Source organism: Mytilus galloprovincialis, chromosome 12, assembly GCF_965363235.1.
Source record: "Mytilus galloprovincialis chromosome 12, xbMytGall1.hap1.1, whole genome shotgun sequence".
In the NCBI taxonomy this organism is placed as follows: domain Eukaryota; kingdom Metazoa; phylum Mollusca; class Bivalvia; order Mytilida; family Mytilidae; genus Mytilus; species Mytilus galloprovincialis.
The window spans coordinates 11,961,483-11,978,923 of NC_134849.1; the positions used below are offsets into that span (position 1 = coordinate 11,961,483).

Consider the following 17,441-nt stretch of genomic DNA (forward strand, 5'->3'; position numbering starts at 1 on the left):
ATGAATATTGTACTGAAGGATTAATCAAACACTCGCATTGTTTTCTTATACATACAATTAGGAACGGAGACAACATGAACCTTACTCCGATTTAAAATATTACAATTTTTTTATTAACGGAATGTTTCTGCCTTTTAGAGTCTTATCATACAAGTTTAAATGTGTGTTTTCACAAGGAACTCATTTTATGATTGCATTTATACATCAGTACACAGTTTACAGTTTAAAAATGTTGTAAAGTTATTTACACTTCTGTGTTAGATTACTGCGAAGGTTACCGCCTGTTTAAATGTTTAAACTCACCGCATATGTGAGGTTCAGGATTTGAAATCATTTGTTGATGTGATGCATGTGTTTCGTGATTTTTATATAGATGAGACCTTTGAATTTCCTGTTTGAACACATTTTTTTACACTTATTGTTTACTTACTTTTTTGGGCTCTGTATAACTTGCTGTTCGGTGTGAGACAAGGTTTCGTGTTGAAGGCCGTACTTTGACGCATTATTGTTTTCTTTTACACATTTTGCATTTGATGGAGAGTTGTCTCATTTTAAGTCATACCGCATCTTCTTACTTCTATATACATGCATATATAATTATACATGCACAATTGCATTTGTCCTCGTTTATATATGTATTGACCGTTTTTGACTGATTAACCTAATAACATGTATGTAAATAGTGTGTACATACATTTAAAAACTTGGCTCATGTATTGCAAGGTTTTAAATTGTATTATTTATTGACCATTTTCAACAATGATAAATCTTGTCTTTAGGTTGTTGTTATTGAATCGAGAATAAAACAGTAACAAATGATTATATTTTAAATCCCAGCTTTATTACCGTGATTGATTGAATTGTTCTTGTTTAGGTAAAACACGAATGGTACGGGATTATTGATAGAATGTATCACATGCTTGATATTTGACATAGAGCCAACCTCAATATTGGAAAGGGCGCTAAAAATTACTTTTTTGACTTCATACCACAGCTTTTGATTTTAATTTTAAGCCAGTATTATGATTTACTTATAAATTTGAACAAGTAAAAAAAAAGTCAAAAATGCATAGTTTGCAGATTAATATTTGTGTAGTCTGTATGGACGGACAAAATCCGTCATGTGAATTACAATGAATAAGTGTTACAAATGTGTCTTATATTTTTAAATATAAAGGTAAAACAAGTTATATGAGCTTTTGTGGGTTAGTGTGATACAGGTGATAAAAACATTTATGAATTGCCATTTGATATTTCGTTTCAAAAAAAAATTAATGTCTTACAAGTTTTACTTTATAATATTTGGAACTTTTGTAAAACAAAATACTATAACATATTGTTAATTTCAGAATTTTCTCTACCGATATACAACGCGTTATGACCTGACTTGATGATATTTTTCAGACATATATGCTGTCATAAAAAAGATGAAAATTTACTCCAGGTTTCAACGATAAGGATCGATCGATGGAACTCATATCGCTTGTGAAAAGTAAGAAAGAATCCCAGGCCATAAATCTTATAGAAAATGGGGTAGACACATCATGTGTTGATCAGGTAATTAATATCAGTGTCTAAAAGAGTTAAAACTCTCTGTCAATTTATTGTAAGTGCAGTGTCGAATCACCGATTACTGGGCCTATGATACCACGTACCTTTTACTGAAAATGGATATTACACCGTATAGAGTATAAGAGTCCGCAACGCTCTTCTGACTTTTACTTCAGGGAAGCTCAATGCCTAGGAAAGCAAATGATATACATAATTGAGAACTTGGGCGCTATGTTACATAATGTGTCTAACAAAATAGCAATTTTAACTTTTTTCTTAGTGAATTTAGTCTTTTCAACCTATCTTAACTAATCATCTATTAATAACCGGACGATTACCTTTATAAGTAGTATCAAACGAGTTTAAAATTAAAAAATTGTTTTTTCTAAATATGATGCATTCGAACATTTTTTTCAAGTTTTTCTGTCTTTAATTATACTTATAACCCATATATCAAAATGTTCATATGGTAAAGATATTTTAATGATTAAAATCATATCAACTAGATGTAATTACTTAAGCTTCAAAACTTACAAAAGACACTATCACTGATGGAATAAGAATATCAGTTTAATAGAAAATAATTTTGAAAACTTTTTAAACATTCACGAGGAAGATTTTAGAAGGACATTTAAAAAGCATTTGACATAGTTTAATAAAAATGATGTTGTTCGAATGCTTTTGAGATTTAGTTATTATGTAACATTTTTATTTTTGTCTTTAGGATGATAATACCGCTCTCCATTATGCCAGTGCAGCGGGACTTGTAAATGTGATAATATGTATACTAGAGGAAAGTGTGCTTACGTTAGATAGTAGTGGAAAGGTTGGTTCAATCACACATAATACTAGTAGATTCAAGGCGAACTCAGATATGTGGGTCCATTTTAAAGCATTTAAACATGTATATCCCGTTGCAATTCTTTGCACCTGTCCTAATTCATGAATCTAATATTCAGTAATTGTCGTTTGTTGATGTGGATCATAAGTGTTTTTCGTTTCTAATTTTTCATATAGATTAGACCGTTGGTTTTCCAGTTTGACTGTGTTTACCCTAGTAATTGATTATGGCCTTTATAACTTGTTGTTTGGTGAGATAAGGTTCCGTTTTAAAGACCGTACCGAAACCTATAATGGTTAACTTTTATAAATTGTTAGTTGGATGAATAGTTGTTTCATTTGCACTCCTATCACATCTTCCTTTATCTATAAAATATCATTCAACAGTGATAATTATTATACCTGACATATGAACAACAGTTTATTATTGGGTTGCGCTTAATTCAGTAACTCTTAAAGAAATTTCTAATAATAAAAATATAAAAAAAAAAAAAAAAATTTCTAATAGGTACTTGAGATATAACTTTTTTCATACAGGTACAACGACTCATTTGTCTGTGGCAGATTGCATGTAGATTGAACAGTCGTTTAGAATATGCCATTTAGAAGGCAACACTAGACATTTAAATTTACAGTCTATAATATTAAGGCTAATTTATGTTTTGCTGCAAAAAAAATCTTATGACATTTTAAGACCGAATTAACTAAAACAAACATTGGATTGATGCTAGCTGAAACGAATGTATAATACTTATCTTTATATGTAAATTCTCCACTTTGACATCCTGTTAGGTTCTGATATGTAATGACGTAAAAATAACCTTTCTTCGATTTCATAGTCTATTGGATATCAACTTTTCATGTCAGTAATATTTGTATACTGATTTATGGTAGACACGCACCATGTTAATATAAAATGTCGTTTTACCGCTTTGTCTTCTCGTTATCATATATATATGTCAATTATCTCCTTGTGTTTAGAAATTTATTATAATTAGTGAATGATATATTGACGCTATTTTCACCAGGATGGACACACAGCAGTTCATTTTGCAGTTATCAATAAGAATATAGAAGCTTTGGTTGCACTAGTAACATATGGTGCAAATATCAATATGCTTGATGAGGTGCGTTGTTATTATTTCTATCAATATTTCTTAGCATTTATACATTAGTAATATGCAATTGATCCGTTCTGTATTAGCTGTGCATGCTCACTTGAAATTATAGTGTGCCGTAAATATGTGTTATACGCTTTCGCATGCTCAGTCGACGTACTGCCCGCGAAATTTAAAAAAACAACTCTTTCTTTCAAAACTTGCCCAGTTGTAGTTATACCGCGACTTTGTTGGCTTCTTTTAGTATAACATACTAGTAATTAGATTGGTATAACGTTTGGTATCAACAGCTAGGATCAAAGATCTCTTTTAACGATGATCAAATTGTCCATAAATTATGACAGACACTGCAGCTATTGTACCGTTTCTGTGAAAGCCTAACCGGATTTAAAAAATGTGAATAATGTAAGTAACGTTTACCCGAATAAACATGAACATCTGCAAAGTCTGTTCCGTATGTGTTATCAACAAAATTGAAATAGGACAGGATAGACTCAAAATAACCGATTGATGATAGTTGTTTTTCATTACATCTAAAGATATTTTTTAAACAAGTAGATATTAACTTCGATAAGTGTGTCAATTCAACAAATGCTTTCAGTTATGGTAACCGCAACTACCATGACTAAGTTCTCGTATTCACAAATATAACGTTTGACAGAATGTGTTTTTATTATAAATCTATTTTGGGCGAAAACGTAGTAAATTTTATCAAAATGTGTTTGCATAAAAACAGATTTTTGGTAGTGTAGCATGAATTCTTTCTTCTACATTGCCTGTTTATAATATATGAGGAACATCGACCAGACTTGATTTTAGTTCCACAATCACCATAAGATTCTCTTATTTACACATGTTTTAGTAGAGGTTACTGCACAAATATGTTCAATGCAAACATGAAATTATTAATAAATTTCATAATACATGAAAAGCACTTAGAACAATGTATAACTGTTCTTGTTTTTTTTCTTCTTCTTTAGAATGGTAAAAGCGCTTTAGATTTTGCACTGATAAATAAAGAGTCAAATATCATCAGATTATTATGCTATTTTGGAACCGAGGTTTTGGTACAAGATTGGACTTTTTTTACGGTTGATTTGAACTCATTTGACAAAAAGGAACGACCAACCATAAAGCTAGTCCTGGATCAAAATGACAGGTTAGCAGCAATGGAATTCGGGTGAGTTTGTTACTTTTACAAAGATAGGCATGTATTTAATCGTTGGCTTTGAATTGTTTCTTTGCGTTACATTATGATCATCTCCTGTAAGAATATATTGGTTTTACAAGGCTTAATGGGACAATGGCTGTTTAGTTGTTTTCCTTTAAAATATAACTCACAAATGGATGAAATGCCTTACTATTTCAATTGGTAAACTTGGATAACATTTTGCTTAGAATAAGGATTGGAACAAAAACAGAAAAAAAAGATCGATAGAAAAGGCAGAACGTTTCAGATATTTCTTGAAATTGTTCATTCGGCAGTTTAAGTATAATAACCTAAAAATATGCATGTTATATGTATGTTAATGAAATTATATGTTTTTGAATGATGACGGCATGATGCCATTCAATCCAGAAAAGTGATCCGTTTCCACCAAATTGACATACTCAAACATTCGTAAATCATTAAAAAATAAAATTGTACAACTCGGTTGGTGTTTGTATTGTTAACAGAAAACAGCTTGATTCAAGTTTCCATGATTAAAAAAAGAAACAGCATACTTGCAAAACATGTTTAACTCAATTGCACAGATTAATTTGTATATGTATTCCGAAATTATAATACTTTATTTTACTTTAATATTTAAGGTCAATTATGTACAAGCTTAAGCACATCAAGGCTCAAGGCAATATTCAATATTATTCAAGGCTAGGCGTTACACTGAATACAGTTAACATTACTAGTGGGTTTTTCCTATATATTGCTAAAGAATCAACTGAGTACACAAATGTACAGTTCATGTTAGATCCAAATGAGCATGTATTCAGCGATGTTTTTGAGGTAATAGCATGGGGTTCGAAACCTGATAAAATCGCCTTAGATATCAAGGTTGAAGGCAGACCAAGATGTAATGAAGAGGTTATAATATTGCCGATAGAAGGTGATGTTGAAGTTGATATCATTAGTCAGATGGATGAGAACATCATCGACGAGAGAATTGAGGTATGTATATTTGTTCACAATATTAACCATATCTGACTGTTAGGCATGTTTAGTAAAGTGGTCGCGTAAGGAACATTCGCATTAATTACACGGGTGGGTCACGTGCATTATCGATTGTATCATTATTTTATGTTTTAAGTCAATTATGTGGTATATGTTTTTACACAATTTTGACAGCTTGATCCAATTTATTGCCACGATAACACATTATGTTTTTTGGTTTTTCACACAGTGTTGTCAATAAAACGAAAATTTAAAATACTGTGATACAAATAAGAGGTTCGACTATCATGAAGTATATAATCACAATGGATTATGTTTTGTTGTTGTTTTTTTTTTAGCTCCAAGTCAAAAACTTGTTAAAGTTTATTCGAGCAGTTCAGATTATAGATTTGGCGTTTGGTTTTCTCGTGTTTTGTGGATTTCTATCTTTATTTATTTACGTTGAAGTTTGGTATTTTGTTACAACATCTCATACTTACATTGTAACTATAACCTGTTTAACGCATACATTTATATTGATTCAAAATCCATTATTTATTCCTTGAATCCTATATATAGAAATAAGAAGATGTGGTATGAGTCCCAATATCAAACGCTCCTTTCAATTCGCAATTTGTTAAAAGTTGAAAAAGATGATGGTCAGACTACGATCTTCAACACGGAGCTTTGTCTTACACAAAGCAGCGAGATGAAAAGTGCCCGAAAATGACTAGTGTAAAACAAGTCAAATAGAAAAACCAAAGTTGTTATCTATAAACAAAGTGAGAAATAAGCCAAAAACATCAACACACGACAACTACTGGACAATATCTTCAGGAATATATATATTGCAACTTTGCATAAACTGCATACGTATGCTCCAAACGTTTACATGGTTAATAAAGCTGTGAACGTGAATAATTTAATAATTTTTATGTCTTAAAAAATGTGTGTGATTTTTAATATATTGCATTCAGAGACTTATGTTCAATTGATTGACTTAATTAAACTTCATCTTTTCATGCAAGGTATTAGCACATTCAGTAAAATATAATAAAAGAGGGACGAAATATACCAAAGGGACAGTCAATAAGTTAGAGTTATCAATCAGTTAAATTATGACCTCCTATAATGATATGTTTTATTAACATTAGTTTTTGCTCCTGTATTATTTATATTTATTGTACATGCTTTTTTAATTATTAAAGACTCTTTGTCTATCAACTTTTAATTTTAGTCTACACTAGTGTCGGTAGTAGTCAATTTGAAGACAGCTTGCAAGTTTACAATTATAGTACAAGAGAAGCCAGAAATATTTAGTGTTTCTCGTGGACCTGCAAGCATCCAACCAGTAATGGAACCAGATGCCAAAATAGAAATACCAGAAGGTGCATTTACCTCTGGTGATAAATTAAAAGTGAATGTAGGTACATGTATGCAAACAGTAAAAACACAAAAAAATGAACTCCGAGGAAAATTCAAAACAGAAAGTCCCTTATCAAATTGCAAAATCAAAGGATAAAACGCATCAAGCGAATAGACAACAACTGTCATATTCCTGACTTGGTACAGGTATTTTCAAACGTAGAAAATGGTGGATTAAACCTGGTTTGATAGCGCTAAACGTCTCACTTGTATGACGGTCGCATCAACTCCATTATATTTAAAACGATTCTTGAACAAGACAGACATAATAGGTAAAAAATCTTTGTGATTGCAATTGATATGAAAAGAAGAAAAGCATATTTGGTTATGCTGTGCAGTTCTATAAAACAAAAACACAAAACAAAACTTGTAACCGAATATTCGCATCTATTTATCATAACCAAAATTCGTTTAGTCAAGTTTGTATCATATGAACGTACTATCTGTAACATGTGTAAACTATTAGGAAGATTGAGGGATCAGGGGTCCCACTTCTGCCCTGTGCCCTTTGTCCTAAAAATTTGACAATTTTTAGTTAAAACGTGACAATCTAAGCCCTCCGTAGATATCTAAGAGGACATTATTCTTGGGACTTTTGTTGATACAACCTTTATATAAACAGAGTCTATGATTCTGTCGAATTTTATAGAAATTAAAGGCCAGGGGGTTTCACTGTCATTTAAGCGGTCTCCGGTAGGTTTTACAGTACATTTCGTTTTTGGGGGCTTGCCATGAATATCTATTATATCTATTAGAGTGATTGGTTCCTTTTTTTGTATTATATATTCTATATAGATTTACATTTTTCGTTGTATATTTGATATCGTTGTATTGATAAATATTCATATTAAATAAAGGCAAATATGCAACTTACATAAGGATTTATATTCGAGGACAACAAGAATTGACAACAGTTTGAAGGGGTCATAAAACGATTTCATCCCACTTTACTATAAAATCATGCTTTTAATGTTATCATTTTTTTTTTTTTTTAACTTAATTTGAATATCAAACCGACTGCTAGTAGCCGGTTTGATATTGAAAATAAACTCATCATAGATACCACGACTAAATTTTATATATACGCCAGACGCGCGTTTCGTCTACAAAAGACTCATCAGTGACGCTCGAATCCAAAACAGTTAAAAAAGCCAAATAAAGTACGAAGTATATATAAAATCGAACAACGAACCGGCTGCAAACTTCAAATACATTAAAGTGGTCAACACTTTTGTTTTAACAAGCAATATGATGTTGTGTACACGTTCTGATTATACGACCTTTGTAGGGGGGAGGGGAACAAATACGTTGTTTTTGCCGATATGCACACATTCCTTCGAAGAATTTTCGAAATTTTCGGGTTTTAATGTGCTCCAACTTAAAAGTTTAACTTTGACTTTGAACTGTTATAAGCCAATCGCCAATAGCATGAACAATAGGCAATGCGGATCGAACTTACACGATTGATACATTTATACTGAGTCCTTCATGGTGTTTTTGATTTTAAGATTACCTTAAAGCAGTTTTTATAGTGATTATCTGATTACAGACCAAATATTTCATGATTACTTGATTATTTCATAATCCAGGAGTGTATTTTTGGATTATTTAATTACCTTGTTGAACAACAATGAATGATTATGTGATTATATTGGCAAACACATTGTGATTGTGTGATCATTTGGACACCCCATGAGCGGCCTCATATATGTTTATCAGTTTATATAACCTCTTGTAAACGGATTTGTTCATGGTATCATTTGGAAAGTTTGTCCAAAGGAACTTTCCGTTTTGAATTTTCCTCGGAGTACAGTATTTTGGGGGTTTTATCAAATACCCCGTTGTAAATTTAAAATTTTGAAAATGCAAACATATATGATTAATATTGTCAGACGCTGTTCTAAAAATACACTAGTAACTTGAATTCAACGATTAACTAGTTGAAAAAAGAATATGATTTCAGATTTCAGAAACAAAAGATTGGAACCTTGAAAGCATCGATGATGATATAGCAGTCTTGTTCACAAATGCCATGGACCTTACAATGGTGAATAACAGTCAACCAAACAAACCTGTCAAGATGAAAATGCCAATTCATTCTTCCATTCCTAGAGACGATGATGTCATCATTTTGTCTTCTGACAAAGACTTTCCAGATGAAAACGACTGGACAATTTGCGATATTAAAGAAAGGGAACGACATTTCGTAATGTTTGACGCAAACCATTTTTCAATGTAAGATTTAATTGTTGTTGAATGTGTTTAGACTTATCAGGATTAAAAAAATCCCTATATTGTAAGGAAGTGCAAATGTAAAGATGATATGGCAAGGCAGTGTTATATTTGTCACACAGAAATGAGAACACGAAATATCCAAAAAAAAATGTAAGACAGTGTAACATTAAAACATTATCCATCATCTCGACAGAGACAAATAGAAGAAATAATGACAATTTAAACAAACAACAACATATAATACATTAGGATAATCGGTTCTGGTATACGAATACAAATATATGAGGCTTCAACAGTGTTCAAAACGTCTCCCATTATATATCTTCCTTGTTGTATTGCGTATTAATATAACACCCCCCAAAAATGAACATCTAAAAGTCAAATTAACAATATCAAGGTTTTTACAGCTATATTCCTAGAATAAGTTTAGAGACTTTTTTTGTTCAAAGACAACATGGTATGAATTAAATTACAAATGTATGTATTTAAAAGGGACACTAATCAGTGAATACTTATTTGTTACAGTTAACATTGACTTGTTTATGTTTTCGTCATGTAATTGTCGATTATTATGTCCTCATGTCTTGCTTCTCACGACATAAAACCTATATTACTTGCGAAATTGTCTTTAGAGCATATATCACACTTTATGTTACAATGAGCTCATAATCATAATAACGTTGGCATGCCTTCAGGTTTTGTGTTGTGTGTAGTTGATTGTATTTACTTTATTCGTGTTAGCTTAATTTTCTATATTAAGCTTGCTGCTATTATTTTTTATGTTATTGGTAATGGCATGTAACTATTGTATACTATTGTTCTAGGACATTCTGTGATTCACGATACATGACTACTAATTTGGTTACTATTACATTGTCTTGCTTTTCAGATATGTTGCTTCATCGAGGAGACACCCTGAAATAGCTAGACAGCTTGCGACTAAAGCGGTTAAAAGAGAAAGACAAGTAGTATTTTTTGTGATGCTCAAGAATGATTTAAATGGAAAATTATCAATGGTTGTCGAATGTGCATTGAAAAGTCAAGGAAAAAAAAGAAGAAAATATTGGATGCGTAAACGATTTATTAAACAATCTGTTGAATATAAAGATTGCATTATCAGAGAACATCAGTCATTTAGGGTAAATATATGTCTAGTCGTAATACTTTAAATTCCAAAATATGGTATTTAAAAATATGATAAGTAGACAGACAAACCTTATTCTCGAACTGACATTAGCTAGTGTCTTTATAATACGTTAGTCTTACTTAGCTACGAAATTATGTAACCGGTTCTTACAAAATACCCTGTTTGTACTAATCTCAAGCCATTACTGTACGTATTTAACGAAAGAACATTACATTCAAAAGCATATAATTATTAGTTGCACTTAACATTTTTTAACGAGGCTAATATGTTTTATCATACGAATTCAAGTTTCATTATTTTTTTAAACCTGGAGCCTTCTACCAAATGTTTGCTTTGTTTGAAATTTAAACATCAATTATCTGTTCTACATTTCTTTTTTAATGTTAATGATATGTTCAAATATCATTGTAGAAACTTAGTATTTCGTGTTTTTTTTTCAAATGAACATTTGTTTCTTTATATTTAACTTTAGATCAAATTAACTGGAAATATTGAAACAGACAGTCTTACAGATCAGGATTATGTAGTTTCATTTAATCCAAACAAGAAGAGAAACAGCGGAAATCATCACACATTTCATTTAACTAATGACTCAAAAACAACTACAATTCAAGGCGAGGTTATCATTGAGTTACAGGTTGTAGTTAGACAAAACGATAAGCGTCACACAGCCACTGTTCCGACAGTACATGTGAAGTCTGGCTTTTTTGGAAACCTTTGTCACAATTCTATAGATCACTTTGAAGCCGGAACACGGGCTTCATATGGTAAAGAGTTTAAATCAGAACTAGTACTTCCAGTGGACAAACAAACTCCAGGTAACTGTATTTTAAACTAAACAAGACATACACATTCATTTACCTATTGTTTACCAGTGACAGAAGGAAAGTCAAACATCGGAAAATATTATCCGAAAACGAAATTTCTGATGGAAGTTAGCCACTGTTGAACTATCCTGATTCAGATATTTTGATTCCATCATTTTTCTATTTATCAAAATGGAATACATAGAACATATCAGTATTTAGGTATTAATTATTTGTTTTACTACATCTTAATTAACAGAACAAGACTAATATCGTATTTAAGTCGTAACAATTTATTGAGGTACATTCTACACTGAAGCACTGATCATAACATTTCGTCAAAGGTAATAAATCTCCCTGGCAAAGAAGCTAATGCATTTTCATTGATGTGAATTATTCTAACTACCATGCTCTTTGTGGAACGGACATAACATTTTTGAGGGCTTAAGCATACACACATTAATAAAATAACATCAATTTATTTAAAGAATATTCAAAACTAGAGATCGAGAATCCACAGGCATTTGGACATTGAATATAAAAGTAGCACATTGAAATGGCAAAGATGATTTGTTTAAAACAACATAAAAGAAGACGACGATACCAGAATATATCATGTATAATTAAATTTTAAATACCTTGTTTACGCTGATATGTTACATTTTGATACACCATACAACTTATTGCCTCATTTCAGACCATACAGTCAATGTAATGGTTGACCCAAGTGATCCTCAGTGTAAGTAATATTTATTATTCTAATGCAATTTGGATGTAAAAAAAAATGTCATTGGCTAAAAGTTGCCGTCAAATCCACAGTTGACCAGGCGAAACTGAAGAGGGACCCGCCATTTTGAATTAATTGAATCAACAAATGTTCGATTACTACTATATAACCGGAAATAAAACAACACCTACCTCAAATTCGCCGTTAAAATGTCAAGGTAACATGATAACCTCCAGTTTGCAAGTTTTCATTTGTATGACGTCACGTTTAGCCATGACTTCTTTGTGCCAAAATCATTCATGAAGTTTTTGCGGATTTTTTCTATTTGTCAAATTTAGAAATTTTTTCCAAGTTTTATCGTATTTTTTCTTTTGTAATGCATTAGAATCAGAATAACAGTACTGTAGTTGAGGAGTTCCCACCGTCAATTTTGATTTGACGGTTGCAAATCTCCGTTTTACTGTCTCCGCTACGCGTTGCCAGTAAAACTGCATTTACAACCGTCAAATCTACAATTGACGGTGGCAACTCTTCAACTATAGTACTGTTATTCCTTAAGTAGTTGTAACTGATAATTGTGATAGCTTTAAACGGTATCAATTAAATGATTGTGTTTCATTTGCCTAATTAGTGTCCAAAATGCAAAAAGAAATGGAGATATTCTGTTTTGGTGTTCCCTAATGTGACTTTTTCATTGCGGTATGTATTCATCCCTTATGTGAAAAGAGTTTTTTGTTCAATTCATTGATAGGTATTATTAAAGGTTATCAAACTATGCTTGCTTTAAGTTAACATGCTTTGCCTGTGGTTTCGAAATCTAATATGCTATGCTTAGGGTTTCGTGTATCGCATATGAAAGTTTTCAATAGATATACGAAGATGTGGAATGAGTGTGGTATGAGTAAGTATGTTAAATGTATACGATGTAATTACTTACAGGAACGATAAAGACGTTGCAAATGTGTTCCATGTTAAAATGAATTGCAACGTTAAATTGTGACATATCTGCATAAGATGTATGTTTTAAACACAAAACGTTTACATGGACTACCCAAGTTTAAAATGGACATTTTATATGTTAGTGTATGAAGATTATGTTGTCCAATTTTTAAATGTTTCATAAAAAAAACCACAGATAATTAATTTAATTATATAAATACACAGAAAAAATGTCGTGTTGACTTAAATCATGAAGTGTTCATAAAAAAAAAATATTTTCAAAGATTTTTTTCAAAAAATTAAGCTATTTACTTCCGTAGCTGTTCATTCTTTGAAACACAAATCGTCAATATGTCTGTTAAAAGGAAAGACATGTACAACAAACCGTAATGTTCAGTAAATGTCTAAAATGTACGTTGACCCCATGTATCTCTTTATTTATTACATTTATGTACAATGTATAGTTTTGTGTAATATACTTGAATTTAAGTAAGTGAAAATAGCTTGTATGCAAATTTTCGTATACATTTCACCGTGGTATGAAATCTACATTGTATGCCGCTAATCAATATACTATTTATGTGTGTCATTTGCCCTAATCTTTGTCAGAGAAAACTAAAAAAAATGGACAATGAAAATTATTTTTTATTGTTCTTTTTATGAATTACTCATCCCTTCATAGCTTTATATATTTGTCCCTTAAGGGGGTATGGGTGTCTTTTGCCACCTTGGATTGTAAAAAAAACAGAGAACTAAGGTCCAGATTTTCTATTAAGTTTATAGCAAAATTTGATGAAGGAATACAGATATTTAATGTGAATTTTCATTTAAAAGAACCAATTTATAAGAATATAACTGATAAATATTAATTTTTTTACAAAACTGGTGTAGATTATTTCTGGTTGTTTTTAAAATGTTTTTAGATTGTCGTGTTTTAGGGGTGATAACTCTAAAACAGTGCATTTTCTGGATTAATCTACATGGAATTTTCCTTTTTTGTATTTTGGTCGGAAAAATACCGAACGGTGACACTATTTTTTCTCTTGATGTTCTCAAAGCATTGTCTTTTCATAATTTATTTTACAATTCTATCATTTAGTTTAGTTTCTTATCACGCAATAATGTTTTTCCTGTAAAATCCATACAACATGTTTCATTTTGTCACAACCTGTAGCTTGAGAAAATGCGCGGTGACCTATCATTTTTATTATATTTTTGAATATAAATTAACAGATACTACGCATTTGCAAAGTATGAACAAATTCTATCATTTTTATTTTAGACTCCAATACCACCTGAAACGAGTATTTTGATTTCTTTGTTTATTTAATGACACTACATAATTAAACTATGTTAGCTTTAAAGTCAGCATGGTGTGGTTGTTATTAATATATCTGATATATTATGATTCAATGTCTATATTTTAAAGTTTTGTGTTCTATTATTTGTGTTCCCTAATGTGTTTGGCCTTTTACTTTTAGTCATCGCGTCATCATTTTATTTTCGAGCTATGAGATTGACTGTCCATCTGGTATATTTCATCCCTCTCTTAAAGCAAATGATTTTTTATAGGAATATGCCAACACTTTAAATAAGGCTGAATTTATCGAAAAAGCTTTCTTGTCATCCATACCACATCTTTATATCTATATGAACAATAGAAAGAGTAAATTTGAATTCGTTTATTTCCGAGGGTAACACTTTTCATGGATTGAACAAAACTTAAACTTTCGTGGACATTTAATTTCGTGGTTTTGACAAATACTATATACAAACCTATGAAATTAGTTATTCGTTGAACATTAAAATTCTTGGTTCACCTTTACCTACGAATTCCACGAAAATTGGTATCCAACGAAAAATAATTAATCCACAGTATTACATCAGGATAAATTTCTGTTATGCAGGTACCATTCCAGTACTCAGAAAGAATTCTCTTCGTCGAATAGTAAGTACTTTGAGTGAAGAGAACTGCTACAATCTTGGACAACATTTAAATATTTCTACAAACAGAATGAATAAGTTAAGAAATGAAGAAACAATAAGAGAAAGACTTCTTCCGACATGGAGACCAAATCGGCCTAATGAAAGATTAGTTTACAATCTTGTAGAAGCTTTAAGAGCAATCGATAAAGACGAAGAGGCAGACAATGTCGAGGAAGCGTTTTCAAGCAACATGGAATTCTTAGATTAAACACACAATAATTATACAGATATGTCTACAATGATGACATACGCTAATTGAAGTATTATAAGCGGAACACTTAATTACTTTTTAGTAATTGATTGCCTTCTATTGAATATTGTTATATTTTTTTTATTTTTCGTGCTGTCTTTCTTATGCATCTACTATTTGATCACATCATTGGTGTGTTATTCACTTTTTAGTTAACAGCGTATTTCTTAACATAATTGGATCCACGGGTTGCGGGTAGACAATAACTATGTTAGAAAATGTATATCACAAAAACGTCTATCCGTTTACATTACAATCTTATTGTTAGATTAAGTGTTTGGTATATCAATAAATAAAAAGTAAATTTACAAGAATATCGAACCTCAATTGTCTTTGAGATATGTTCACTGTTAGATACCAGTACTTGGATTATTTTGTGTTATTTTGGTTTAATTGTGTAAAATATCAGATGTGTAATTGTTTTCAAACAAGTGTTTGTGTTGTGTGAAAAGGGATCAGCATTCGCAAACATGTTTGACCCTAAGCATTTTTGTTAGTTGCTTGTCGCAAAGGAAATAATTCCCAAGTGATTTCCAGATGTATTCTTCTTCAATATATTATTTTTTGTTCATTGCCGTTTAATTAGACATGTTACGATAAAGTATATTCTCGACGCTGAGGTTGACAAATTAGACCTTAAATTTGGGGACGTTGTCAAAGCATTGATTATAGATATAACAGGTGAAAATTAAATCCTATGAGTCTTGGTTAATTCAAATCACATTTATCTAGAGAATCATGATGTAACATCCTATATGACAATTGCTTTTGTGATATCATTGCTGACTATCACAAGACATAAAAGGTATAGGCGTGCAGGAGTGGGTGGGCTAGAAAAAGAGGGACGGAGAGTTATACAAGTTCATTCAATTCTAGATTGATCATATATACATAGTAAGCCAGTTATACATTAGTTTTATTGTGGTATTACAGTTCCTGAAAAATTTTAGTCTGTCGCTCCACTAATCCCGCACAAAGCTCTAGAGTATGGTTGATTTTGTCTCTCGGGTGTCTCCATAAGCTTCCAATGATTCTGAAAGTTTGTAAGCGCCTTATAGGTTGCATTTCTGTAAATATTGACAATGCAATTTCTCATAGGAACTCCTTTTACGGCTAAAACTGTACCACTTTTACTATGAAGTTTTGAAAAAAATCTTACCCTAGAATTGAAAGTTCATATGCACCACAATTTTTTTCAAAGGTCAAAATATAGGGCTGTGTGGCATATTTTCAACGTTTATATGCCCTGAACTTCTCAGAGTTTAAACTTACACTAATTTTCTTAACTACCCCTACCTCGAATGAAAGGTTACCACAGATTTCAATGTAAACAATATGCACGTGTTTATTTACTGGTAACATTCCCAAGTTCTGTCTCTGTGATATGGAACACAATGAGCATAACTTGGAACCAGTATGTAAACAAAATTAATTTTCTATGAATATTCAATTACTCCCCAAAAGAGGCGTGTTTTGAGAAACAGCTGTATTTACAAAGTGCAACCTATACAGACATTTATTCAAATAGAAAACTCTCTAAAATCAGTTTTTCTCACATTAATACTCATTTATCGGAATTAAAGTCTTAAAGAAATCACTGTGTATACTCTAAGTTTTTCTTTACTAAACATTTTATACCCCCTCCCCTGTTTCAATTTTTTAAAGAATTTGAAAACCAGACTTTAATTTTTGCCAGCTTACCCTATTTTTATATTTTCTGATAAAAAATGCCTAGAACCTGATAAAAACTGTTTTGATAACATATTGAAAGCATATCAGAATATCATAAATGTAATGTTTAGCAGTCAATCATTACAACATTCAAGATTATATAAAGTATCCAATCCAGCCTCTATCTCCAGTCCACATCTTACTGTATGCCTATTTGTCAATTAAAGAACACATTTTCTGCCTCAAATGTTCAATTTAGAATTCTTGTCACAACAGTATCATCTGTAACCATATATCTGACACAATTTAGCTACTATATATACTATAAGTGTTCAAACAAAGCCATATTTGCAATAGTTGTATGTATGCAGATACCAGTCTGAGATATAAATTCACTTAAAGTGTTGTAGAGATGACTGCTAACATCTGATTTTTGCATAACTTCCAAGCATAGTTATTGTTTTCTATATCAAGAACTTTAAAATCATAAAATCATAGCATTTACAAGTTTACTTAAATTATTTGTTTTATGACCCAGGGGGTAGGCAATGTTCTATGTTTTTTGCCCCTGGGGCCTCAAATTTCCTAAATCATTCT

The 17,441-nt window shown here is 31.2% G+C and overlaps 1 protein-coding gene across 1 annotated transcript; it reads left to right on the top strand.

Moving 5' to 3' along the window:
* The first annotated feature begins 1,376 nt into the window (after nt 1–1,376).
* Nucleotides 1,377–15,590, top strand: LOC143054221 (uncharacterized). The gene is made up of 11 exons (XM_076227149.1): nt 1,377–1,557; nt 2,276–2,377; nt 3,420–3,518; nt 4,490–4,689; nt 5,322–5,676; nt 6,896–7,081; nt 9,047–9,318; nt 10,208–10,457; nt 10,938–11,283; nt 11,969–12,010; nt 14,845–15,590. Exons 1-11 carry the CDS (start codon nt 1,468–1,470, stop codon nt 15,129–15,131), a joined length of 2,229 nt encoding a protein of 742 aa, XP_076083264.1. The 5' UTR covers nt 1,377–1,467; the 3' UTR covers nt 15,132–15,590.
* The last annotated feature ends 1,851 nt before the right edge of the window (nt 15,591–17,441 follow it).

What these genes read in the sequence shown, in the direction of transcription:
- LOC143054221 (XM_076227149.1), top strand. Translation starts at nt 1,468, where the DNA reads ATGGAACTCATATCGCTTGTGAAAAGTAAGAAAGAATCCCAGGCCATA. An exon ending in ATATCAATATGCTTGATGAG is followed by an intron (nt 3,519 to 4,489) that starts GTGCGTTGTTAT and finishes CTTCTTCTTTAG; the next exon opens with AATGGTAAAAGCGCTTTAGA. An exon ending in TTAGCAGCAATGGAATTCGG is followed by an intron (nt 4,690 to 5,321) that starts GTGAGTTTGTTA and finishes TTAATATTTAAG; the next exon opens with GTCAATTATGTACAAGCTTA.